Below are 26,465 nucleotides of genomic sequence, written 5' to 3' on the forward strand. Positions count from 1 at the left end.
TACCTCTGGGACTTTTCCTCTGTGCTTGAATTAATAAGGACTGCTGAGAAATTATTTTGCCATCTCAGAGAGTGCCTAATGCTGACTCACACTGCCAGAACATCCAGGTTCATTGCACTGTTCTCAGTTTAAAGGAGTTTTTCTCCAGAGGGAACATAGGAAACATTCAGCAAGTCAGTAATTTATATATACACACAGAGAGTTATTTCCCAGTCCCCAGAAACGGATTGTCACCTGTCCCTTGTGAATCCCTCTGGACATCATTCCTGTACCTGGATATGGGATGGAGAGAAGCGTGAAATCAGCGTAACGTTGAGCTTTGTCCACCTTCTCAGAAGACGTCACACTGCACAGGACAAGAGGAGAACAGCACATATTTACAGAGTCTTCTTCACACAGACACCAGCACCCAAAAAAACTACCTGTTGCATCTCCCTGGGCTATGACTTCATTCAGCTGTCAGCAGAGGCAGAACATACCCAGCACTTCCACATAAATAGGTACAGCCCAAAATCACAAAAGCTTTTCTCTGAGTTAAGTCGGAGAAACATCTCCCTCTGCTCCTATGCACAGAGGGCTCCTTTGCTGTTTCCCTTCTGAAGGGGTGACTGTCTCATTACTATAAGTTCTACAGGGAAAAAGCCATTCAGACTGCAGAAGACAGATTAAAGCAGTTATGTTGCCCATTGATACAGTTTTCTGTCACCTAAAACCTTGGGGTTTTCTTTACAACATCAACTAACCTATCCTGCTGTAGAATTCTTCCAGGGACTGCTCCCAGGAGTGCACACCTGACAGCAATTCCCATGTAAGGGCTACACTCACTGCAAACCAAAGCCTGCACAAAAACAAATGAACGCAGACTCACTTCAAGCCAAATTTCACCTTCTTGTTTTCCACCATCAGGTCACAGATGTATCGGACAGACAGGTATCGAAGCAGCTTGATGTCGTGTCCTCTGACCTTGTCAAACAGCTGGGTATCTGCATTTCTGCAAGACAGAATGAGGCAAGAAAGGTGAGCATGGAAGAGTGACCAAGTTGAGAGTCTGATTCTTCCCAGCTGAGCCACAGTTCTTCCTTGAACCACTTCTAGCCATAAGCAGCACACCACGAGCCTTGTTCTCCCCAGGTCTGAGTCAGACTCTGCAAACTGACACTGTAAGCTTTGTGCTCATGGTCCCTTCTCACATCTCACTCCATTTTGCAACAAACACATAATGCACAATTTCTACAGCCTGGAGATGTACTTTTTGATTAAGTAAACACATCCTTGTCCTTCAAATACCTTTTTAATGGCTCTACATATTCCTGTCTCCAGCCCTTCCCTCTGGTAATTAGCAGGCTTCAGCTATGCTAGGTTCAGCCAGCCATTAATACTCAAGACTCTTTTCCAAAAGCAAGGAAAGTAAGACCCTGAGCCTGGTGATGGGTCTAAAGCCTATGCCCAAAACCCAAACTAGAAAAGAGCAACCTGACTGGCTCAGTCACTCAGTTCTATGTCCAAACTCCCTTTTCCTCATCCTAATGATGCATACAAACCTAAGCGCAGAGTCTTCCTCAGAAATGTCTTCTGCATCTGCCCAAGCATCATCAGAACCTCCTGCAAGAAAGGCATTGAGAACTGAAGCTTTTGTAAACCAACTTGATCCCCAAGCTAACAAGGTATGTACACAAACAAAAAGGTCATGGTTTCTCTTCACATTTAAGTGTGGTTCCCCATATCTCCTCTTCCTGAAAATTTTGTTTTCTAATGTAGCCCACTATTTCCTTGTCATTGCAAAGTACCTGAGCAGGTCAAACCCATGACTTGCAGCCAGAGGACACCTCAAAAACGGTACGCAGTGCTTTTTTAAGCCAAGCTTCAACTCCCACACTACAGATACCCACTACTCCCCTGAAGAGCTTCCCCTGGAGTCCAGTACATCTCACCATTAGCAGCATTGATTCCCAATGGTTAGTCAAGCATCAGCAAGTTCTCATCCTCTTTCCTCCATTATTCCCATCCCCAGCGTTTGGGAATTGGTACCCTGAATCCTCTGGGAAGCCTTTATTTACCTACATGTTTCCTATAACTCACTCTTCAACCTCAAGCTCTTTTGTCACTGAGGCTCTTACGAGCTGTGGCACTGTCCTGTGGTACAGTGCTTGGAAATGGGACACGAGGTTTCAGCCTTTGCCCTGTTATGCTAAGCCTGATACAAGCAGCCCATGCTAGAGCTCTCACTGCTCTTGGGAACAGCTTGGCCTCGTGTAGGTCTCTGTGCCAGCACTGACCAGCCTTACCATGCAGACAGTCACAAAAGGCTCCTCACTCACCAGAGAATATATAGTTGTAGCCAGTGCGCCCGTAGAGCTCTCCCCAGCCGGCCAGTGTTGCTGATCTGCAAATATGCTGGAGGAAGATTTTTTCATTAATCACACAGGCTCCAAGAGTCCTTCCCTTATCATGCCTATTTGCTGGCAGGTTACATAGAAAGGGTTGGTACCTACAGCTATCACCTTTCAGCTGTCTGCCCTGCAACCCTGGTCCAGACAGAGCTCTCCAAACACAGCAAACTCCCAAGTGCCTTTATCTGCAGCTAGTTTTTAAATCATATTTTCACCTCCAGTACTCCAATGCATTAATACAGTCAGTTCCTGCCAAGTTAGCAACACATGCTCTGTTAATGCCCTGCTTGAGCCTTATTTCCACATTCCTCTGGATGAGATTATGGATGGTTCCAAGATGACTCTGGGCAGTTCACTCCTGCAGAAAAAGGTCAGCAGATGCAGCCCATGATGGCTTCGGTCCAGATATATTAAAACTGTCACAGGAATGATTTTGCTATTCATACAGTGTTTCTAAATTCAGCTAAGAAATCTGAATTAAGCTACTTAAATTCTAAATTAGACTATTCCTACAGGACTTCAACACAGTTTAAGTAATTCACATAAAAATGAATCTAATTTCACTTTCTTACAGATCCCCTTGCAGACAAGCCCACATTCATAAGACCATTTATGCAATCTTGTATCCCGAGGGAACAGACAAAGGAAACTTCTCCGGAGAGAGAAAAGTTACTCAAAGGGAGCTGCTGGGAAGAGTAAGGGACAAACAGGGACAATAATTATCTTTCCCCTCTGAAACACCAGATATCTAAGGACTTCAGAAGGGACATACATAGGAGAAAAAAAAAAAAGTTAGCCCTTTTGTGCAAGGATCATGACTTGGTGGGGGAGAACAGCCTGAAGTGCTCAAAGACAACTTCTGTAGCCTAGACAGCAAATGCTACCTGCTACTACAGGCTGCCTGCTTGAACCTAAGCACAGATTTTTACACCATTTGGAAAAGTGACAAGTGACTGAAGATCAATTCAAATGGCAGAGAGAAAGGTCATTTTCTCTGTAAAGACAGGTAACCCATGAAGCTTTACCTTTCCCTTGTAGAGAATGACTGGGCAAACAAAGCGTCCTCTACACCTGGCCATCTTACTCCGGTTGATGAGGTCCTGCAGTTTGCCAACCTGCACATTGCTCTCACACCTAGTGGGAAGAGATTCAGGTCAGTACACAGAGTATCTTCTCACACTTCTTTCAGCAAAGCCACCACAGACGCCCTGGGCTGCAATCCCATCCCCTTCCCTAGAAGTCAGCTCTGAAGTTAGTAAGCACGAAGACACTTCTTTGAGAATTGCTTCTGCTGCTGTACAACATATGTGGACACTTTTCTGACTCTTTTACTTTATTTTGAAAGATCAGTGCACAGCATGTGACAGAACCATCAGGAACTGGCAATATGACCATCATCAGCAGGGTCTGCCACAGACTAACACGTGGATTACTAGGGATGGACAGCCAGTGTCTACAAAAATAAATATTCTGTTTTCTTCCCTTTCCATTCAAAAGCAGCTCAACACTATCATCACAGCGAATTCACTATTAGAGTGATAGTTTTGCAAGAACAAAAGAAATATAATAGAAAATGAAATCTTGAACACTCCATGATCCTCAAGCATTTGTGTTGCCAGGTAATTAAACAACTAAATCAGGTAGTGGGTTGAGCAAGGTACTTAGATTAATGTCAGCTGCATCTACAGAACTACATTTTGTCTCATATTCTTGTGGAAGTTAAAATGGAATTCTGTTTCACATCAGGATACATTTTGGAAACATGTGAAAATTGCTTCAGTTTGTCCAAGTATCAGCTCATATTTGACAGGAATCCAAACTCACTTCTGAGCTACACAGACCTCCAGGAGAAACTGTCGATGCAGAGAGGACTAGAGTTGGAATTGAAGAAGCATCCAGAGGGGTACATTAGAAACCAGGTGAGGTCCAGACATACAAAACTGCATGGCCACGCACCTGGAGACGATTAGTAAGAATTTCCAGTTAGCCCTTTTGAGTAATGGAGCACAGAGGAAGAGCCAGATGAACTGCCTGATCTCTGGATGTTAATATATTATCAACATGGTAATTTGGAAAAAGGGGAAAAATAAGATCACAGGAAATTCCCTAGAGAAATGCAGAAGTACCAGCATTACCATGCAGAGCACAGGCTCTCAACTGAGATAAAGCATCTGATTCTAGTGACCCAGCCCTGCCTGCAAAGGCACAGGAAGATGAGTAGGATGGCCAAGGGACAGCCTGTGCTGCAAGAGAAACCACCAGGGTCTGATGGCAAGAGCAGATGAAGATGAGCAGATGCATAGCAATATGTGCATCAGGGTGAAAGAGAGTACAACAGAGGAGGAGAACTCAAAGGTGAAGGACAACACTGGCCTGAGAACAAATTAATATCTTTACAATGGAAGTTAATGAAAGTTGCTAAACTTCAGAATCATTGAGAGTGTGGAGCAATGTACCAGCAGCTGCCATTCTGGGAAGGATTAAAAAATTAACCTGTTATTAAAATGGAAATCTATCTCTTTAAGGAAAATATTATTCAAGGTGATGCCAGTGGAAGCAGGGAAACAGAAAACAAGACTTTCAAAAGCTTTTTTTTCTTTAAAGAATTTGGTTCTCAGAGTTCATTAGTGGTGATTTAAGTTTTTTCATGTTTTCCTGCATATACAATTATTTTGCTGTCCAGCTCCAAAAACCTTTAACATATAACAGAATTTAAAAAACAAAAACCCAAGCTAATCTTCTTTAAACTATGTGAACATGAGGGTGCTAATTGGAAAGGCAGGGAAATGTGAGCAAGTGTAAGAAAAGATGCCTTCATGTGTAATTCCCAACACCAAACTATTTTGAAACTCAAAAGATTCTGATGCACAGATTTTAAATGGGGCTGTTTTTGAATTAATGTGTGCACTTAAGAGACATATCATATCCTGCACTCTGCTCCAGTTCCCTTGATGTTTCCTTTGCAAAAGCAAAAAGGAGGGAAAAAATAACTTAAATGCAGTGTTACCAAAATAGCTCCATGGCACTGCTTCCAAGTCCAGAAGGTGAGAATCAGCAAAAATGAAATACCTGAAGGATCAGAAATTATAAGAGAAGTGTCTCTTCAGGAACTGAGACAACACAGCAGGTTTCACTCACTGCACTTCCCTGGAGAGGTTTCTGCAGCACTTGGGAATGAGACTGAGCAGCTTGGCAGGAGCCCAGGACAGAGAGCGAAAGGGAAGCCCAGCACCCTGCTGGGGACATGGAAGGATAAGCCCCTCTCCCAGGCACACCATGCCTGCTCCTTGGGAAACCTGCACACACACTGGACAGACACGCTCTGCCATCAGTCGTGGTTGTGCTACAAATAAGCTCTCGGATCTTCTCATCTCAATAACCACCCCCAGTAATGCAACAGATGAACATGGTAAATAAACACAGTTGTAGCAAGACTCCTGTAGCAAGAGGGAAGCTGCTCTGAAGAACAGGTGTAATGCTTTTACAGGAACTAGTGATTAAATGCAGCATAAATAGGAACAAAATCTACAGAAAAAGGTTCAAAACACACAGAATTCCTCCTGCACCTGCCTGGATTTCTGAGTATTGTTAGCAAACTTTGATCAAGCAACGTCCTTTTTTCCCTCAGCTGCCCAGCTGTAGAATGAACTGACTTGGGTTAAAAATACCAATTTTTTGCTGTTTCCCTACACGGCTCTAGAAGCAGCTGTACTAGCAGGAATGACGGTAAAGAGTGAAACTGCTGTGAAAACTGCTTCCAAAGCACCTCAGTATTCTTGGAGGTGTGAAGCTTCAAGTAGATCTCACCAGCTGATTAAAAACATTACAAAGATAAAACCAGAAGTGTTCAAGGTGAGGTTGGATGGGACCCTCTGCAACCTGATCTAGTGGAAGTTATCCCTGCCCATGGCAGGGGGGGTCAGAACTGGGTCATCTTCAAGGTTCCTTCCAACTCAAACCATTCTGTGGTTCCACAAGAGGCAGGCAAAGAGACTTGGTCCTAGGTGGAGTGTCTTGCTCACTGGAAGAGGTTCTTGCCTTCCATAACACAAGAGGTGCAATGGTCTCTATTTCATAGGAATAAAATGTTTAAACTAAAACCTGCATTTGTCTAAAAATCACTTGGCAGCTTTTACAAAAATCATCACCCTGAAATCAGGATATCGACGATGGAGTGTAGCCTATTTCTGTGACTCTCTTTGGAACAGTAAATCAAAACTTGACAAGAATCAGTATAAATACAATTAATTACTACTGCTGGCTTGCAAAGGTCACAGAAGAAAATGGGGCATTAAGTGTAAGTACTCCTGTTTTGAATACTTGTCAGAAAAATTAAGCATCCTTTCCTCTTGCAAGAGCAGGAAAAGCAGAAGCATTCAGTTTCTCTTCCCTAAAGCTTCCCCTAGTTACATTTAACAGCTTCAAACTTCAGTTTCCTGTTTTTCTGCAGCAAGGAGTTTAGTATTTTCTAATCTCATCCAACTGTTAGGCAGAAACTCTCCCACCTGGCAGTCAGTTGTGGCTGGTTTCCAAAGACCCCCTCCTATAGCACCCAGCCTACGTGCCAGCACGGCAGCTGATGGTTTTCCTTCCTCAGGCAAAGCAGCTGGACATGTGAGAAGGACTTGTTGATCCTCCTTTTGAGCACATTACTCTTGTCATGGACACACAGTCAAGACCAAAAAACTGCATTATGTTTTGTTGAAAGAAAAAGTAAAAATGAGAGGCTGTGGTTGGAGCTGGAATGAGCAGCTCATACTCAGCCAGAAGCAAGAGGATCATGATCCTGAGCTTGTGGGTCAAAGTCCAGAGATGTGTTGGCTCAGATGTGCACCAAACTAAACAAGCATTTCCCATTAGCTCACTAAACCTCAGCACCCACTGACTCGTTCACCATGGTGGGGAGAGACGAAATAACCCGGAATGACAGAAATATCTGTCTAGACTGTCTTGTCTGCCTAGCCCCTATCAGATGATTTACACACTAAAATTTCCCACATCAGAGGCCTCGCTGTAAGACCACAGGGACTTCATCAAGACAGGGCCAGCACTACACAGGCTTGCTCCCTAGCCTGAGTCTTCGGGTGAGCTGCAACACAACAATCACCAGGAACCAATGCTGCACTCAGGTTTACTCCAGGGCCACATGCAGCGGAGCTGCCCCGGAGCAGCACTCCTCGAGTAACAGGCTCAGCTTGGCAACTTTCACCAAGGCGGCCCAAGAGCCCTGGAAGGAGCCCCACGGGAGCTCGGCAGCCCCAGCAGGTAGCGAGGGGAGTCCCGGGAGCGGCTGACACCACCGGCTATAATTAGCGCAGCGCAGCCCGCAGGGCTTCCCCCGGCCGGCGGGAGCCTCGGAGCGCCAGGCGCGGAAGCTCCCAGGACAGAAACTCCGCCGGGCGTCACCTGCACGGGACGGGACACGGGAACCGGGGCCCTTACGAGTCACGGCTGGCGCCGGCGTCGCGCTCCAGGAAGACGATGTGCCGCGGGTAGTGGGCGCAGATCTCGCCGTGCACGTTGGGGATCACGCTGTAGCGATAATCGCGGCCGAAGAGCTCCAGGCACCGCCGCTCGATTCGCTCCACCTGCACAGAGCCACTGCTCAATGCCCGCCGCGCCGGTCCCCGCTCCCCGCGCCCCACGAGCCACCGTGCCCTCACCTTGGCAGCGGCGGCACCGCCGCCGTCCTTGGCGCGGTACTGTGCCCGGGAGAACTCCAGCAGCAGCTCGGCCAGGGCGCGGTCCCCGGAGCCCGCCGGGGGGCAGCCGCGGGCCGCCGCCGCCGCCATGGCCGCGCCGCTCACCGCCGCCTCGGGCCCATCGTCCCGCCCGTCGCTTCCGCCCGCCCGCGACGCGCCCCTTCCGCCCGCTCCTGGCGTCATCGGGGCGCGCCGCGCTCCGCCCCGGGACACCGAGCCCGGCTCCGGGGGTACCGGGCTATGCTCCGGCTCCGCGTTTGGACCGGCAGAGACGCGGCAAACGCTGTCAGGCCTCGCGAGTGGGTCCGACCGTGGCGTTGCCTGGCGTGCCCAGGGCGGTGCCCAAAGAGTCCCAAGACTCTTAAAGAAGCCCCTCCCGGAATGTGGTCGCACGCGCTGAGCCCGTGGCAGAAGAGCTGCGGGGCGAGCGCTATCGCTGCCCGGAGCACGGCTGAGGGCGGCGATGGCTCGTGTGCCCGGGCAGTGTCACGGAGCCAGCTCGGGCTGTGCGTGCCCAGGGTGACGGGCGCTGCTTTGCCCCGCCGGAGGCACGCGGCTCCTTGGCTCTTGCAGGGGAACACAATGTGTTTGTCATCCGCATTCGTCTGATTTGCAAGTCAGCTATGAATCTTCACAAGCATTTAATGACAGCCGAGTTCAGCTGCAGCTGACGCGGTGCATCTCAGTGCCTGAGAATGAAACTGGCCCGACATAGTCTGGTTTCTGCTGGGTTTGGGAGCAGTGTGAGGCTGACGGGGCGGTGGCAGGGTTTTGCAAGGACACCTGCTGACATACAAGTGCTGACAGCCTGTGTGACACTACTGGCATAGCCATTTACCCCAGCTCAGTCATCCACCACACCTACCCTGGCACGCGACGTGTACCCCAGCCCTGTCACCACATCTGACCTGGCACAGCCGTGTACCTGCCCTCGCTCAGTCAGAGGTCCTGCTGCCCCAGAGCAGGCACAGTGGCGACAACTTACTTGCTCCCTCCCCGACAAGAGGGTGGGGAAGGGCTGCTGCCCGTCCGGGCGCTACGCCGGCAGCCCGCGGGCCTGTCCCGGACTCGTGAAGGGTGCGGGAGGACGGGCGCTCTCCCCGAGGGCGCACTCCGGCCAAAGCGACCCGTGCGGAGACTTCCCAGCACTTATCGGAGCCGTGCCCCGGCGCTGCCCCCGGCGGGGTCGGTCCGGAGAACGGTCCTGCCGGACCGGCGGAGAGGAATGGGCCCGACCCGAGCCAAGTCAAGCGGATCCGAGCCGAACTGAGACGAGCCCGTCGCGAGCCGATCCCAGCCCCGCCGAGCCCGAGGCGAGCGCAGCCGAAGGCGGCGGAGCGGTCCGATCCCCGGGGGGGCGCGCCCGGCGGGCTCGGAGGGTCTCGGCTGGGGCTCGGTTGGGCTCTGGCTGGGCTGGGCTGGACGGGACTGGGCTGGGCTCGGCTCCGCAGTGGCGGGGGGGCGCACGGCCGCGCGCGCGCGGCGGGAGCGCGCGGGGCGCAGAGGCGGCAGCCAAGATGGCGGCGCGGGTGTCGCAGGGCCCGGCAGCCCGCGGGCGCTCTTAGGCCGCGGCCCCCCCGCCCCGCCGACCCCGGGCGGGCTCCCCGCCGCCCCGGCCCCTCCCGCTCTCCGGCAGCGGCGGCCGGCAGGATGCTGCCCTCGCAGGAAGCCTCCAAGCTGTACCATGACAACTACGTGCGGAACTCGCGCGCCATCGGTGTGCTCTGGGCCATCTTCACCATCTGCTTCGCCATCATCAACGTGGTGGTCTTCATCCAGCCCTACTGGGTGGGCGACAGCGTTAACACGCCCAAGCCCGGGTACTTCGGGCTGTTCCACTACTGCGTGGGCAGCGGGCTGGCGGGCCGGGAGCTGTCGTGCCGCGGCTCCTTCACCGACTTCAGCACCATCCCCTCGGGCGCCTTTCAGGCGGCCGCGTTCTTCGTGCTGCTCTCCATGGTGCTGACGCTGGGCTGCATCACCTGCTTCGCCCTGTTCTTCTTCTGCAACACCGCCACCGTCTACAAGATCTGCGCCTGGATGCAGCTGCTGGCAGGTACACACCGGCACCGGGAGCCACCGGCACCGGGAGCACCGGCCTGCCCCGGGCCTGGCGGCGGGGGACGGGTGGGGAGAATGTGGACAGCGCTGAGCGTGCGGCACCCCGGGAGCCCCCGGCAGTGGTAGCGGGGTCCCTGGCTACAGGGAACACCAAGGTTGCTCAAGGAAGCTGGGCTGAGTCCAAACACTGCAGGGCCGTGGTTCCAGGATCCAGCCCCACAGTTTCTTGGGACACCCAGGCCAAGTGCTGGTGCTGACAAATTAGCAGGAATGGGCACCAGTTCGGAACACTGGCTCCCATGGCTCCCTGGTATCCCCTGGCCACAAGGAACACAAGGGCTGCTCAGGAAAGCTGGGCTGGGTACAGGTGCTGTGTATCCATAGGGCATCCCAGCTGGGAGCTGGCCCTGGACATCCAGGTCTTCCTGGGACAAGCAGGCCAGGCACTGGCACTGACAGAGCACCACAAACAGGTGCTGGCTCCCTGGGACACTGCCAGAGAGCTGGATCAGGGACCCACCTCAGGGTGGGCAGAACAGGCACCAACCCTGGGACATCTGGACGGTGTGGTGCACCTCAGGAGATCCTGGGCAAGGGACCCACCTTGGGGCACCTCAGTACACCCCAGTCAAGCACCAGCACTGGGAAACCCTACAACAGGGACTGTTACACACAGGCAAGGACCAAGTGCAAGGTGGCCTAGGACACACTGGATCAGCCTCCTGAATCCCTGGGGATTCAGACACCCCAGCACACTCCACATCAGGGACTAAACTCTCTTCCAATCCCAGAGACATAGGGTTGTCCCCAAGCGATACTTTAGGGGACCACTGAGCCCCCAGAGGGACCCCCACCACTAGAATTAGTCCCATGGATCCCTCATCCCTGTAAAAGCACTCTTCAGCTCCCCTTAAAGATGTATTGTACGCTGGCCCCCTCTCTCCTGCATCATGAAAGGTCTGTGAGGACAGGCCTCTCCCAGCTCTCTCCAGTTCTTCCCACACAGGAACACCATACCTTTACCTTGATGTCTTCCCAGACATGACCACTCAAACTCAGTAATTAACCCTCCCAAAAGTGACCCTGTCTATAGATCCTCCTTAGCTCCCTCCACAAATAAAACCCCACTGTAGATGTACCCAAGACCCTGACAGACTCACTCCTCAAAGTGATCTGTACAATAACCCAAACCTTTCCCCAGAAGGGGACCTGATGCCTATATTGATAAGGATCCCAACTATCCCCTTATGCACAGACTTCCAGGGTGTCCTCACACAGGGTCTGTCCTTCTGGGAGAAAGATCCTGAGGAATGATATTGAGCTTCCACTGGTAGCAAGACCCTTCACTTCCTTCCCTGCCCAGTTTTACCAGGTCTGGACAAACACTTACTCTCCGCTGCACACTAAGTGTGAATAGACCTAGAGTTTCCACTGGAAGACTCTACAGTGCCCCTTATTCCTAATGACAGGACCCCGTTCATCCCCTCTGTGAGAAGGGATGTGGGTGGTCCTTGATGTGAGGACCTTTCAGCTAGCCCAGCTCTTTCCCTTGCAGCTGGCTTGGGATGGAAAGCCTGACCTCCCCTCACCCAGATCAGGACCACAGCCAGACCCGGAGCTGCCTTGGCTTATCAGGAAATTCCCTCATCTTTAATTTTCCCTGTCCTGAAGATTTATCAGTTTAAAGCAAGCTCAGAACCCAAATCCTACTGATTGTCAGCAGCTTAATCAAGTGGCTTGGAGTGCCCAGCTGCTACTGCTGCACAGGGAGCTGTGTGGCAGAGGGCACTGCACTGGAGGCAGCCCTGGGTCTTCTCCCCATTGCCTTCTGTCCTGTCCTGGCTCAGGTTTGGGTGACCATGAAAGCACTTTGCTGTTGTCACCTGTGGGTACCCTTCACCTTGCCTTGGGATTTGTCCGTGTAATTGTAATTTGTACATTGTAATTACATGTGTTGCTCACAACTGCACTTGTGAGAACCCTTCTGCTCAGCTGAGTCGGGCCACAGACTGGCTCTTCTGACCCCAGCCAGCCCAGGCTGGCTTGGAGCTCTCCCAGAGCAGCACAGCTCCATGGCTTCTCTGTCAGGGAAAGTCCAAGGCAGCATTATTAGAGACTGGCCCTCCACCCTGCCCTGAGACATGACAGCATGAGAAAGCTGCTGTCCTAGAGGACAGGCTGATGTTCCTGTCAGAGAGGGCCTGGATACAGAGGTGGTGGTGTGGTGTGTCCCAGCAGGGAGAATCATGTCTGGCAGGCTCAGACAGGGCTGAACTTCCCTGGGCACATCTGAGGCAGCCACAGGTGGATGTGTTACCTTGTGCACGGAGAAGGAGCTGCCATGACCTATGGAGAGAATACCACAGGCCAGATCTTATGGTTAGGGCAGGGACACAGTCTGATGCAGGCTCTGGCACATCGTGATGGCAAACTTCAGAGATTCACCTGGCTGGGAGGTTGGTGGATTCTGCCAGAGCAGAGCTTGGAAGAGCAGAGAAGGAAAGGACATTCCTCCTTCCTCAGTGAGGGTTTAGCTGAAGAAGGGCTTGCACTACTATGGCAGAAGCAACTGTGGGGCCCAAAGTCTCTTGGTCTCACTGGTGAAAGCCAGGTGAGGCAGGTGATGGGCAGAGAGATTGGCAGAGGTGTCCCCACCTGTGGGGTGGCCAGTGCTGAGTAAAGGGCTGCTGATTATGGGCATGGATGGGCTCTTCAGAGGAGAAAAACCAAGTGCAGGAATGTGGGGGTGGAGGATGAGGAATTCAGGAGGATGAGGAATTCAGGATCTCTTTCAAAAAAAACCTAAAAAACAACTGACTTTAAATCATCGATGTCTAATTAGTGGACAACAATTAAGGCAGAGTTTAATTAGAGCTTGACAGAAATCTCCAGCTCAAAAGCCACTGCCCCCCTAGGAGGAAACTGGATCTAATTAAGAGGAAAGACTCTGCTTTATCGCAAATAGAAATGTGGCCATCTGCCCTGTTCAAAATCCCAGGAACGCAAAACTGGAGATTTTGCTAAATCCTTCTGTTATAAAACCAGAGATGGGCCCTTAACATGAGCACGTCAACAACTGTATGCCTGAGCATCTGATGCCACCCAGTACTCCAAATTAGTGAAGGAGCACCTTCAGAAAGTTCCATGGGATGATGCTTACTTGAAGAGAAATGGGCTGTGAGGGTGATCCCCCTTGGGATTCATCTGCAGGAAATTAGAGCATAGGAATACACCACCAGCAGGCCACCCAGGAGCCTGAGCATTTCCTCTGACTCCCCAATACTCTGCTCTAGCATAAGACACAGTTACCCTGTGGGTTAACTCCAAGCTTTGAACAAAGTTGTCCTGGTGCCCAGCATTAATGCCCTAGCAAAACAGCCCAGCCACCTGGCCACCTGTGTCTGACACTGCATCCATGTGCCTCCCATCAGGATAATTACCCCAAGAAGGTCCAGGGTTTTTCCCAGAGAATCTGGTTTTGTTTTTGAGTCTGTGGGTCAAAAGAGGCAGCCAGCTGAGCACACCATCCTGCTTGCATGGAGGAATTGACTGGCCACATTTTAAGATGTTTCCCTGGGCTCCAGGTCTAGCAGTCTGTGGTGAGACCTTCACACTTCCTCCATTAGGGATATACAACACATGGGGTGCCTTCCCACCTGGGGCCATGCTCTTGTCCTTCAGGCTGGGCTTTGTCCTTATCAGTAGCATTTCGGCATTGATCGTGACATGTCCAGCCACCTTGCCTAATGGAGAATGTGGTGATACATGTCCATCTGAGCTCTTTTCTCCTTTGGAAGACTGCCCTTAGAGCTGCACTCAGCCCTTCATGGTCCCTTCCAAAGCCTGAGAGCTGAGGCAGGCCCCTAAGCAGGGCTTCATCTTCTGCACCTCAGCTGTGTTTGCCACCATCTGAGTGGGGAGCCCTTGCATGGCATGGTTCTGGCATATCCATGGAGAGGAGTTGTGAGGGAATTGTTGCCAGCTGCTGCTCTATGGTGGAGCTGTATGGTGGTGTGGCCTCAGCCTTAAGGGAAAGCAGGATCTGGCCTGAGTGAGCACTACAGTCCCAAAACCCTCCCTGGTTCTGGCAGCAATGCAGTGACTCTGCTGAACCACATCAGGACAGGCTCATCTTCCTGACTGTGACTTGCTGGGGACCCAAGTCCTTTCAGAGACTTTGAAATTTCGAAGTATTGATTTCATGGATGTAAAAGTCATTTCATTGAAATTCTTAATGAAAAAATATGAGGCAGATACCACTGCTACAAACCAGCTTGGATTGTAACTGGGAAGCTGCTGAGCATGAGACAGCCCAGAGAGGTTGTGGAATCTCTGGAGTCATTCAAAACCCATCTGGACATGTTCCTGTATCATCTGCTCTAGGTGACTCTTGGCAAGAGGGTTGGACTAAATAATCTCCAGAGGTCCCTTCCAACTTTAACTATTCTGTGACTCTGCAGTTTATTCTAAAGCTCTTTCTTTCTCTATCAGAGAGAGAAATATTGCCCATCTATTAACCACTTCCACCTGCTGACCTTGCAGCAAAAAAACCCCAACACTGCAAAAACCCTCAGCATTTGCTGAATTACTGTCGTCTGGACCCCAAAAAAAGCATTCCTGAAGATTCCCTTCTTCTTCCCCTACTCAGGTCTCGCAAAGGGGCCAGGAGCCGGGCTGCAGCCCATCCCGTGCATCCGTGCAGCGCCGTGTGCTCCGCAGCAGCAGCAGCAGCAGCAGCAGCAGCCGCGGGGTTGGCACGGCAGCGCAGCCCTCCCGTCGCGGCTGTTAATGTGCCTGTGTACTCGCGGGGAGGGGCTGAGCTCGTGTCCTGGAGCTTACATCCCTTAACTGTTGTTCCAGATAAAGTAACTGTCAGTTCTGATTCATACAAACTCATAACTCTATTCTGAATCCTGCTGATTTTTTGGCACAGAAACAGCCTGTGGAGCAAAACGCCGTAAGGGAGCTCGTGTCTGTGTAAATGGCCGGTGCTCGCCGTCCTGAGCACGCTGCCGTTAGCGCTGATTTATTTTTGAGGGATTTCTGTTTTTAGAGGGAGGAAGGGGCACTGTGTTTGTCCCCTTTCCTTTTGGTGCTCAACTCTTAGGAAGTTTTCTGGTGAGAAGCAGCCACTCTAGACCCCAACAGCCCAGCCCCTGTTTCCCACGGTTTTTGGATATGCTGTCACCACACCAGCTTTAAAAAGCCCTTTTTGGACCAAGTGATTGCTGTTTTTCCCCCATTACCCCACATCTTCCTGTTTGTATGTTCTGTGGTGATGTGATCTTCTGGGGGGGGTCACAGCTGCATCTTCTGAGCTCCCTCCACCCATGGCAGGCAGAAGCAGTAAAAGCTGGTTTTCATTTACACCTGCAGACTAAACTAGATAGAAAAAGTAATTTAAAAATCAGATTTTAATCCTGCAGGCACAGCTGGTCAGGACAGGGGCAGTGGTACTCAGCAAACATGGAGGTTATTCAGGCAGTCCAAATTAGCTAAATACACCTTGTACCAGGAGATGTTATCCTGCCAGGAGGAGCCTCCTCTTTCTGCTCACATCTCGCTCCAGTGTTGCAGCCTGAGTCATAACATTGCATTCCCTTTGATTAATTTCTTTGTGAGAATATCAAAAGCCCTTGAGATGCCCATGTTGTTTCTAATGGACCTTGACAAGGGAGCACTGAGGAGTGAGAAGCCATGTACCAGCTGTAAAACCAAGCTAAGAAATGCCAGCTTTATGGGGCCAGAGCCCCAGCCCCAGCAGGATCATCCTCCCTCTGCATGCACTCTGTTGTCCCTGTGCTCACTGAAATTCCTGCTCTCTAAACTGTCTTTACAACTGGGAAAACCAGGCCTAGGAGAAGGATGGCAGCTGTGGGATGTGACAGACCAGCTAGCCATTCTTGGTGCCACAGACAATGAGGACTGACACCACCCCCTCCGAAGAATAGGAATTAAAAGCAAAATGTACAAGGATTTAGGTTATTTTTTTTCTTCTTTGATAGTGGCTCTTCATGGGAGTCATTACCTGGTGCTTTTCTTGTGGTTGCAAGCCATAGAAATAGGCTACTTTAAACAAAACCCAAGTTTTTCCTGCAGGTCTGCAAGGGGTGTTGGGGCATTTGGAGGTAGATGCTGGCAGAACAGTGCTGTGGGCAGAGCAGGCAGAGCCCTGACCCTGCATCCCTCAGACCTGTTGGAGATGGCAACGCTGAGGCCTGTGGGCTGTGTGGGGATCCCCTCCTTGTTCTTGCTCTGCTATTCAAAGTCACTCCTTGCTGCAGGCACAGAAAGGTGTTTCCAGGACATTGGGTGGCCTAGGGACGTGCAGGAAAAGGAATTGCTTGTGACAGAGCAGAGGACTCAGCTTGCTGCTGGGAACACATAGGACAGATAGGAAGAGGAGACTGAGCTGCCCTTCACCAGGAGAGGACCTGCCTTCAATAGCACACCCCACCTCAGCCACTTCCCAGGGAGCTGTGGAATAGTGAGGGGTTTCTGGGAAGAGGCCAGTCACCTTCAGGGAGAGGCATTTGGGTACGTGTGGTGACTTGGGCACACACCTCTGCCCAGTAGTAAATTTGTTGTTCAATTCTGTCAAAAGGGCTGTGAGGGCTTGGTCAGAGATCCTGCAGCTGCTTGGTGGGACAGGGCACAGACTCCCTTTGCCCTGGTGCAGTACAGAGCAGGCACACAGGGATGAGAAGGGTCAGAACAAGCAGACACAGGCTGGAGCCAGGCAGTGTCCTGGCAGTGGCCATCACTGTGCTGTGCTGTGACTACCCACTGCACGAATGTCTCCCATACCTTTTTGAGCCATCCTACTTTTGCCTTAAACCCTGTCTCTCATGTCCTCCACGAATGCTGTGACTCTCCAGCATGTTAATCCATCGCTGCCTGTCCCACCATGTTTGGGGCATATAGATGTCCTGGGAGACCCTCATACCTGTGGTGTTTTCAGAGCAGTGAGCTCTTGGCAGGCTTCTGCTTTACCTGGGCAGCTGGACCCATCTCGACCCCCAATAACAGCTCAGAAATGCAGAGGACATACCAAAGCCTGAAGAGTCCAAGGACAGGCCCAGGGGCTGCTGTTCTGCTCCTGTGAAGGACTGACTGAGGGCTGTGCACAAAGGCTGGTAGCCTGCCCAAGCCCTTGCTGGTGCAGGTAAAATTGGTGCCTGATTTTTAAACTCAAATTTGCCCACCACCTTGGGCACAGTCCTGTCTGTTCTCCTTTGGGCCCAGAGTTGCTGTTGCTGAGGCCTGCTGCCCACCTAGGCAGCTGGAGCTGCTGCTTTCTGTGCTTTCCCCCAGCCTCACTGTGTACCTGTGGTCCTTTTCTCCTCCTCAGTGATTTCAGCAGATCTCTTACAACCATTTACAGGCTGGGTCGTGCTAGCCTGAGCAGTACCATGGGGGTAAACCCACCTCCTTGCTGGGGATTGCCACAGAGCACCTTAGCTTGTTTCACAGCTGCACTGCACTGGGAGCTCAGAGGATCCTCAAATCCTCTTAGCATTTCTGCTTTCACAGGAACAGTCCCTGGCACAGGTCTGCTGCACCTGATCCCCTTTAATTCAAGCTCTCTGCTGAATTAATGCCATCCTATTCCAAGGTGCCCAGGTCAGCAGCAGGCCAGGCTGCTCCTCAGCGTTTACCATGCAGTGCATGGCATTGGTGCTGTTTGTGTTTCCTTGCAGAGGGATGGTTTTGGGTTGGCCCAGTCCCAGTGAGCAGGGAGCTCCCCCAGACAGGCTGTGCTTGGCTGGGAGTCCCTGGTGACGATGTGCTGGAGACACCAGCTTGGCTCTGTGCAGCCGTGTGGTGCTGGGGTTGCACCAGGGCTGTGCATTGCGGTAATCAGCATGCAAGGCTTGCCACTGTCCACAAAGACACTTTTACAAAGGAGGTTTGCTATATGGATGGAGGAATCGGAGACCAGGCAGCAGCTGCTGCGTGACAGCATCCCTATCCTTTGCTGGGTTCACCTCTTTGTGATTCAAGGGCTGTACCTACTCTTGGTGTGATGCCCTGCAGGCACTTCCCTCCCTCCTGGGATTTCCCTTCCTCACGGAGAGCAGTTCAAAACACATGCCAGCACCCAGAAAGCCAGCTGTCAGCCTGCAGGGTCTCTGCTGTAAGGGATGAGAGATAACTTCTAACTGGTGTGGGCACAAGCCTCTTGGTTTTTCCTTAACTCAGGGCAAAAGTACCTGCAGGGCACTGCAGCCAATATCATTACTATTTTTAGCCTTTCCAAGATGATATGGGGTGAGGAGCTTTTGTACTCCTTACCTGGACAATCACAGGCTTTGTCTTGGCATTTCCACCCCTGTGTTCCCTGATGTCTCCTTGTTCAGCACAGTGTGCTGGGTGGAGGTCTGCTGGGAAGGTGACCCCTCTGGGAGTGGTGCTGTGTGGTGGTCAGGTATGGGGGCTCCTGGGGATGCCAGTTCTCTCCTCAAGCAGCATCCCTGCCTGCTGTGCACCGGTAGCTCCCGCCCACATGCAGGGAGTTTGTGGTGATGAGGAAAGCCTGTGGCCAGCCCCTGATCCTGTGTCTGATGCTGGTAGAAACCAAGAGCCTGAAGTCCCTATTTGTATGTGGGTGAGGTTTGGGACAGCCAAAAACGCAGTCCCTGGAGCTCCTGAGGCAGTGGTGGCTGTCACCTGCCACATTGCCCAGCTGTCGTGAGGCCAAGGTGGGCGCTGTGCCAGACATGGGCTGCACTCGTGTTTTGACTGGGGAGCTCAGAACCCAGCACTGCCACTCCATTGTCTCTGAGGCTTTCTTCTCCTCTCCCCTTGCAGCGCTCTGCCTGGTGCTGGGCTGCATGATCTTTCCCGATGGCTGGGATGCAGAGACCATACGGGACATGTGCGGGGAGAAGACAGGGAAGTACTCCCTGGGCGACTGCTCGGTACGCTGGGCTTACATCCTGGCCATCATCGGCATCCTCAACGCCCTTATCCTCTCGTTCCTGGCCTTTGTTCTCGGCAACCGGCAGAATGACCTGCTGCACGAGGAGCTCAAGACAGAGAGCAAAGGTGAGCACCGTGCTACTGGGGGATCCTGGGTGGGAACAGCCTGGGGGGCTTGGTCCCTCTGGCAGCCTGGTGAGGGTCCTGTGGGCTTAACTGCCCCCTGCTAGGCAAGCCAGGCTGGGCGAGGTGGGAAGGAGCTGCTGAGCCTCTGCCTGCCTGACCTCTCTCTCTTCTGTTTCCACAGATTTTGTTGGCACTGCGGTAAGCCTTGAGTGTCGCTGTCCTGTCCCCTGTCTCCCTCTGTGGTGTCTGTGGGTGTGACCGTATTGGGTGTCTGCATGGGATGGGATGGGATGGGATGGGATGGGATGGGATGGGATGGGATGGGATGGGATGGGATGGGATGGGATGGGATGGGATGGGATGACACGACACTGGCTGGAAGCAGCAGGGTTGGGGGCAACAGGGAAGGGAGGTAACAGAGACAGGGTGGAAGGGATGGGGACAGGCATGTGCCTGGCACATACAAGTAGCATGATTATGCAGTAAGACCTGCCCAAGACCATCCCAAACTTGCTGTACTTTCCCCGCAGAGGATATAAGGCCGACCATCCGCAGCAGGACCCTCTTCCCATGGCCGGCAGCCTGGGCGCTCCCTCCCTGTCCTGCCCTTCATTTGCTGCCAGCGGCCACACAGCGTCCCGCGCCGCCCTCCGGGCCCCGGCGCCCGTGCCAGGGATGCGCCAGCCGCCCGCCGCATCCACGGCCACCTCCATATCCACGCCGGCACCACCATCCCACGCCCCCTGCCAGCTCCGTACCCACCGCTGCCTGCGGGCCGCCGCCGGGGGAGGATGCCTCAAGCCCGCTTTATTCAAGAACAGAATCCAGCTGCGGTTTTGTTTCAAGGAAAAAACAGTCTTGGAGTTTTTAACAGATTTCTACATCCCCAGGACTCCTGACCTGCTGCCTCCCACCCGAACGCGCACCCAGTGACGCCCCGTGCCGGCTGCTCCGGGTCCCGGACCCCTCCCCACTCCCATTTTGTACAGCTCCGTGATCCTGTCTCCACAGCCAGGGGACTCGGTGGCCGGGATGGGGCCCAACCCCTACTTTTACATGTAAATTCATATTCTCTAAACAGGGTAAAGTGACTCAAGCCCCCTCTCCCCGCGGCCCTGGTAGTCCAGCCCAGGACACGGTGTTTCCTGGTGCGTGGCCGGGGCCGCAGGCTGCTGGCTCCCCTCAGCACGGGGACCACAGGGGCCTTGCTGCTGCCGGCCGTGGGACACCCGACTCGCGCCGCCGTTGAATGTAAGCCCTGGTAAGTGGGAGCAGCTGAACATGCAAAACCCCCGGGCGGGCACAGGAGGATCCCCCCGCCAAGACCCCTCCCCGAGCCGGTCGCGGGCTGTTGCCAAACGCCTTCCCTCCCCATCCCCATACGGTGCTTTATCTCCACTGGTGACAGCAAGGCTTTCCCTGCCCCACGGCACGGCCGGGTGTACCCGAGCACTCCTGTACCCACCCGGCCTCTGGCTGTACCTCGCTGGCCCGCGGTGATGGCGTGCGGGGAGTCGGTGGCCGCTGCCCGGGGCAGCGCTGAGCGCGGCGGCCTCCAAGGCCACACGCAGCAGCCGAGAGCTGACACCCCGGCACCGGCGGCTGCAGCCTGGCTGTGCCTCTGCTGGCCCCACCAGCGTGTGTGTGTGGGCTTCCCCTGGCCACAGGGGCTCGGGTCACCACAGCCCTCGCAATGCAATAAAATCCTCAGCACTGGCCGTGTCTCAGTGCGAGCAGCTGGGGCTCCTTGCAGGGCCCAGGGCAGGGCCCCCAGGGGCTTTGTGGGGGCCCTGGCAGGGCTGGACCCAGGCACTGGGCAAGGCCAGGGAGCAGGGCGAGTGGGAGCAGGGAGCAGAGTGGGACCACGGTCCTGGGATGGGGCCATGGAGCATGGAGGCTGCTGGGGGCAGTGGAGGGCTCTGCAGGACCCAGCGCTGCACCAGGAGCAGGTAAGTGCTGCCCTGAGGCCCTGCGGGGTGGTGGTGGGGGACGGAGCTGTGCCAAAACACCATCTGGGAGCCAAAGCCACCCGGGATGGAGTGGGTGCCAGCACTCCTGCCAGTGCCCTCTGCCAGCCATGAGCCCAGCGGTGCCCACATCCCTCTGACAGCTGCCCCCCAGAACGAGGTCAACAGGAACCCCCCGCGCCCGGGTCTTGCCAGCTTGCGAGTGCTGTTGCCAGCTGAATTGGAAAAACAAACCAAGAAAATCAGTGGAGAAAGGAATACAGTAGCTGTAATATATCTGTATTTTAGTACAAAGTTTGATACAGTGTTTCACAAAACCTTATTGAAAAATATAATTCAAACCAGATGAGCTCGGAGCCCTGTGTTGTGGAGAGGGTTGGGATGGGTTTTTCCTGGCCATCACCGAAGGACGTGGTCTGCAAGGAGGCCAAAGAGGCCCCTGTGAGTGTCTTGAGCTGTGTGAGAAACACGCCCTGAAGCCTGCGGAGCTGAGCCTCCACCCTCATGGGCTGGCACACAGAGAGGGGCTCTGGCCAGAGGGAGTTCCCAGAGAAAGGGTCTGTCCCACTTCAGGGCAAAGCAGGGGATGGGCAGGGATCCCATTCATCCCTGGGAGCCTTTGAATCCGTCCCTTCTGCCTGTCCACAGTGCATGATGCATGCTCTGTCAGCTCACTAACAGATAGCAACCTCCTGAAATTCATCAAATTCCAGTGCCTTGATGGAAAAAAATCTACATAGCCGGTCAGTCTAGTGGCATGGTCTGGTGGAGGAGTGGGGAGAGCATTCCCAGCTGTGTGAGGGCAGCATGGGGAGCTCGGGAACTTGCAGAGAGCTTTGGCCAGGTCTGGCTCCCCTGGTGTGGGACACAGTCACAGCCCAGGTGAGCCCTGCACATGGCAGAAGAGGCTGAGAAGAGCAGGGTTGGTGCTACCCACAGTTGCTTTCAGGAGTAGTGGAGATGGAGACACTCTCAGAGGATGCAAAATGACAGAATCAACCATGAACCACAGTGTCAGGGGGAACATTCTCACAGTGAGGGTGGTCAAAGACCAGAAGCCATGGGCACCTCAAACCAGCACTTGCAGACACATCTGGCAGGCCCCACATCAGGCTTCCTAAGGAAAAGGCAAGCAGTATGAAAATCCTGGATACCCAGTTCTGGCACACCAGAAAACAGGTTTTAAAGCAGGTGCAGTGGACATCCTCCACATCCATCTCCTCCCAAATGAGCTTGGGCTGGAAGAACAGCAGCAGCACAGCCAAAAATCTCACAACCCCAGCCAGAAGCTCAGGGAATTTCCTCAGGAACAGCACCTCCCTCAGCAGCTCCTAGCTTCACCTGGCAGAAGGCAGGAGGGAGGCCTGCAAGGCTGCTCCTGCAACGATTTGCTTACCCTGCAGGAGACAGGGAAGAGAGATTTACATGCCCTCACCCCCTTGCCCTATGTCCTGGGCACCAGCACTCAAGGTAGTAAGAAATTCAACAATACTAGTTTTCAAGTTAAGTATTTTTATTATCAAAATTATTACATCTCTTGTGAAAGTTCAAATGTTACAGCATGGTGTAAAAACTCCACTAGAGTAAGAAGCTACAGCCCCCACCTTTCCTAGAGCTTTCCAGGGTCCCTCCCTCCTGCCCCCCTGCTGCGCCCGAAGGTGCTGGAGCCTCTGGGCAGGGCCCCCCTGGCCCCCTCCCTCCACCTGGCAGGGCAGAGCCCGCCTGCCCCGTGCTGCTCAGAGCACGAAAGGGGAGGCTGCACCTCCAGGGCTAAGCCAAGTGAAGTTTACACCTATTTTATACAGTATACAGACACCCAACTGCGGGGTGACAAGTTCCATCCCAACACGCTCACAGCCAGACAGTGTGAGAAAAGTTACTCTTTGTTTCAATATTTTAAAAGTCTCCCCTAGGCTGAACAAACACCTGATTTCAATTGTGAATTAGAGAAATCTGTAACAGTCCTAAAAAAAGAGGAAGAAGACTGTGCATCTGCAAGGAGAGGGGAGACAGACTCACAGCATTATGTTATCCAAGAGAAAGGAGAAGTTCCACTGCAGCACCAGGGATGACACCTGTCATATATTAGCTAACCTACTATGGTTATAACTGAATATAAAATTAGATAAATAAAAACACGCCCGATATTACAGTAAACAAGTGAGAAAGAAGCTGGCAATCGTATGGAATTGAACACACAGCGCACTGTGTCTGGGCTGGCTCTCCTGCCATGCTTGGTGGGTGACAGTGGCTGGGAAAGACCCCACATGGCACTGCCGGGAGAGCCTCCGGCTCGGCACAGACAGGGGTGCCCACCCAGCACTGCCCCTTGCAGCGCCCCTGCTCCTCTGCCTGCAGCCCCCCGTGTGCCGCAGCATCACCTGACTGACCAGGCCCCGGCCATCCCCTGTGCGTTGGCACCAGCAGCCAGAGAGCCCCGGCGTGGCGGCACGGCCCCAGCCGTGCTCCTGTTCACAGATTCCTTAGGCGACCTTAAAAACACTCATTCACGACAGACCTGCAATGAAGCAGCACACGACAGCGCACCCCGGATCCTCTGCAGCCACAGGCACACGCTCCAAACCCCTCCTGTGCTGTTTGCATTTGCAGAGACTCTGGTGTTCTGGAAAAAGCTCTGACGGCAGCAGTGGCGACCCAGGCCCAAAGGCAGCTGTGTGCACTCGTCTGCTTGTGACTGGAATGATCGTAACGGATTAAAGCCCTCCCCAGAACGCACTGAGAACCTGACCTATAAAGAGATCGGAGTTAACTTCCCCCAACATTTCCTTTAAACTGCTTTTGAATTCAGAACTGTGTCCGTGCTGCATGAGTGACTGTGGCCATGGGCACGGACCAGAGACAGAGGCTGCGCCACAGTCATTGCACTTGAACCATTTGCTTTTTTTTTTCCTTTTTTTTTTGTTTCTTTTTTTTTGTTTCTTTTTGTTTTTGCAATGTACCCACATGTCAGGGAACTGCTTTGCTACAGTCTCTGCCTCAGAGAAATCTGTGTTCTCCTACCAAGCCAGAGGCCAATACTGCTCACAAATCTCACCTGTGCATTTTTCGACCTCAGCCTCTGACCCCTGGCACCCCAGCATCAGGTGCAAGCTCCCAACACCGGCCCAGGAGCCACTTCCAGAGGTGACTGGAAGGAGCTATGGGCAGTTTTGTCCTCCTGAAGTCCAGGCAGCCCTAGGAAAGTCCTGTTTGAGTCTTTACTCCAGAACCTTGAAGCTGCTGCAGTCTGTACTGATGGACACTGCTTCCCCCACGGTGCGGATAGTGTTGTGCATTGGAAATGACAGCGCCCCGGGAGCCCTGGTAGAGAACAGACTGCCCAGAGTTCGGCAGGCTCATAGTCCGCAAGTCTGACTGTAGTGACCGAGCACTTTGGGGAGTGGAGGAAGAGCCCGACACGCCTGTGCAGGGCTGGGAGCCTGACTCCGAGGAGAGAGAGTCCACAGCTGTCTGCTGTGCCGGGCTGGCAGCTGCAGGGCAGCTCTTCCTCAGGAGGCTGCTGCTGACACTGCCAGAGTGCTGCTGGCTGCTAAAATATCCCGAATTCCCTGCAAACAGGGCAGAGGAGTCTGTGGAGACCGAGTGGGCAGGGCTGGAATATGAGGTGGAGGAGAGGGATGTTTCCGAGGAACCATGGGACACGCTGTGTCCTGTCCTCTGTGCTGCTGCTCGGTAGCTGTATCCAGGAGACGGCGCGAGGTGCCCTCGGTACGGGGAGGAGCTCTGCTGGAGCAGGGTCTGTGATTCTGCCTGGGGACTGTCAGACTGCAGCAGCTGAACAAGGCATGTGGAAAAAAAAGAAAAGGCATGTCAGGCTGACTTCCCCACTTCCTACCTGCTTCTCATGCTAAGGTGCTTAGTACAGCACTGTGCAATGGCAGCTAAACACTGTTTCCCTCCTTATAAAAGCCTTCTTTCAGAATGGGCAGATGAGGTATGAAAGCATTTACCTGGTAGCTGTATCGAGAAGGACTGTAAACTGCTGGTCCTTTGTGGGCTTCTGGAGTGTCTCCTTCTGCTGCATCTACAATGTACAGGCAAGATGTTAAAGCTCACCCCACTGACTGAGGCAACAGCAGCTCCCTCTCAAATGACACCGCACAATCCAGCCCTGAGATCAGGGCAGCCTCCCCAGCCACCAGCATTTCAGAAACTGAGAAACCTAGCAAAAGACAATTGGGAAACCTTAACGTGTAAGCAGCCATATGTATAAGAGTGGTCACTCCTGTCACACCAGTGTGCTCTGGTTTATCACAACGTCCACCAGCCTTGGAGCAGCCTGTCTGAATGACCACACCTGGAGATAATGCACAGGCACAGCCAGGGCTCCCTTGGCTCTTTAGTAGGATATGAGAGGCAGATGATGATTTCTAAGGACTTGGCAATTTCTCACACAGTCTTGGTTACAGGAATCCACACTGGATACAGTTACAGCTCAGGAGACAAAACTGCCCTTATTAGAGGGCTCTCAGCAGGATCCTGTGATGGGTTTTCCTCAAAGGCAGATCCAGATGCTTCCAAAGACAGACATTCTGTACTGCCATTTTGGGGACTGTGGTTTACAAGCCAACTGAGCTGCTTCAGAGATACTCCTGGAACTCAGAAATGCCTGTTTTTCTAACAGGCCAAGATGACGAAAATGCTTTGAGGTTTGAAGGGCACTGGCAGCATACAGCACACACTGATCCACCTCAGATATGTAGGAGACCAAGAGGGATAAAATGCTTCCTGACAGAGCAAGCCTTTTCTGCACTTCAAGGGAGGGTGAGCTTCTTGTCCTACCCTATCACCGAACTTGACCTGGGGTAGGCAAGAAGTGCTTACTGCAGTGACACAGCCACTGTGCCACCTGTGTGCTTCAGTTGCTACCCTGTAACCATGGCTGGTGATCCTGCTTTCTGCAGGAGGGATGAAGCTGCTGGGACTAGATGATTTCACATCAGAGCTCTCCTGCAGACTAATGAGACAGAACTGTTTATCTGCAGCATCTCAGGGATTCTCAGCAGCCCCGTTTGAAATGCCTTGGTGAAACAGTGTTGGTACTAGTATCAAATTTATATGACAGATGTGTCTCAGTCATGAAACAGGACACGCTGCCTCAGTCTGCTCTGTACTTCTGCCAGACACGTCTGGCTTTGCCCCAGCTGCACTGGCACAAGCATCAGTGCCAGTAATGCCTGTGGTTCTGCTGCCATTGTCCTTTCTGTGCTACACCACAGTGCTGGTTTAGCTAACATGGATCTGGATGTAGCTCTTGTCTGTTCTTGAGGCTAAAA

General features: G+C 52.9%; 3 protein-coding genes across 5 annotated transcripts in view; 1 reads left to right on the forward strand and 2 right to left on the reverse strand.

Annotated features, from left to right (window-relative positions):
- The window catches only part of MTMR14 (myotubularin related protein 14), a 31,303-nt gene extending 23,063 nt beyond the window's left edge, over positions 1 to 8,240 (reverse strand). The window contains exons 1-7 of one of the 2 annotated variants that reach the window (XM_033071349.2): positions 8,054 to 8,240; positions 7,833 to 7,978; positions 3,416 to 3,524; positions 2,319 to 2,394; positions 1,542 to 1,602; positions 869 to 991; positions 273 to 346 (exon numbers count right to left, since the gene is read on the reverse strand). In XM_033071349.2, coding sequence (XP_032927240.1) covers positions 273 to 346; positions 869 to 991; positions 1,542 to 1,602; positions 2,319 to 2,394; positions 3,416 to 3,524; positions 7,833 to 7,978; positions 8,054 to 8,182 — 718 coding nt within the window. In that variant the 5' untranslated portion in view covers positions 8,183 to 8,240. The remainder of the gene's footprint in view (positions 1 to 272; positions 347 to 868; positions 992 to 1,541; positions 1,603 to 2,318; positions 2,395 to 3,415; positions 3,525 to 7,832; positions 7,979 to 8,053) is intronic. The other variant, XM_033071350.1, reaches the window with a different exon arrangement.
- A 1,339-nt stretch (positions 8,241 to 9,579) lies between these two features.
- LHFPL4 (LHFPL tetraspan subfamily member 4) lies at positions 9,580 to 21,517 on the forward strand. Its single transcript, XM_033071369.2, has 4 exons — positions 9,580 to 10,148; positions 18,965 to 19,201; positions 19,383 to 19,399; positions 19,732 to 21,517. Exons 1-4 carry the CDS (start codon positions 9,743 to 9,745, stop codon positions 19,738 to 19,740), a joined length of 669 nt encoding a protein of 222 aa, XP_032927260.1. The 5' UTR covers positions 9,580 to 9,742; the 3' UTR covers positions 19,741 to 21,517.
- Positions 21,518 to 22,663: 1,146 nt separating this feature from the next.
- Positions 22,664 to 26,465, reverse strand: part of SETD5 (SET domain containing 5) — a 65,271-nt gene continuing 61,469 nt past the window's right edge. For both annotated transcript variants that reach the window (XM_033071316.1, XM_033071318.1), the window contains 2 exons: positions 25,140 to 25,213; positions 22,664 to 24,963 (listed from right to left, as the gene is read on the reverse strand). In XM_033071316.1, the coding sequence (XP_032927207.1) occupies positions 24,364 to 24,963; positions 25,140 to 25,213 (674 nt within the window). In that variant the 3' untranslated portion in view covers positions 22,664 to 24,363. The remainder of the gene's footprint in view (positions 24,964 to 25,139; positions 25,214 to 26,465) is intronic.

Source organism: Catharus ustulatus, chromosome 13 (genome assembly GCF_009819885.2).
Source record: "Catharus ustulatus isolate bCatUst1 chromosome 13, bCatUst1.pri.v2, whole genome shotgun sequence".
In the NCBI taxonomy this organism is placed as follows: Eukaryota; Metazoa; Chordata; class Aves; order Passeriformes; family Turdidae; genus Catharus; species Catharus ustulatus.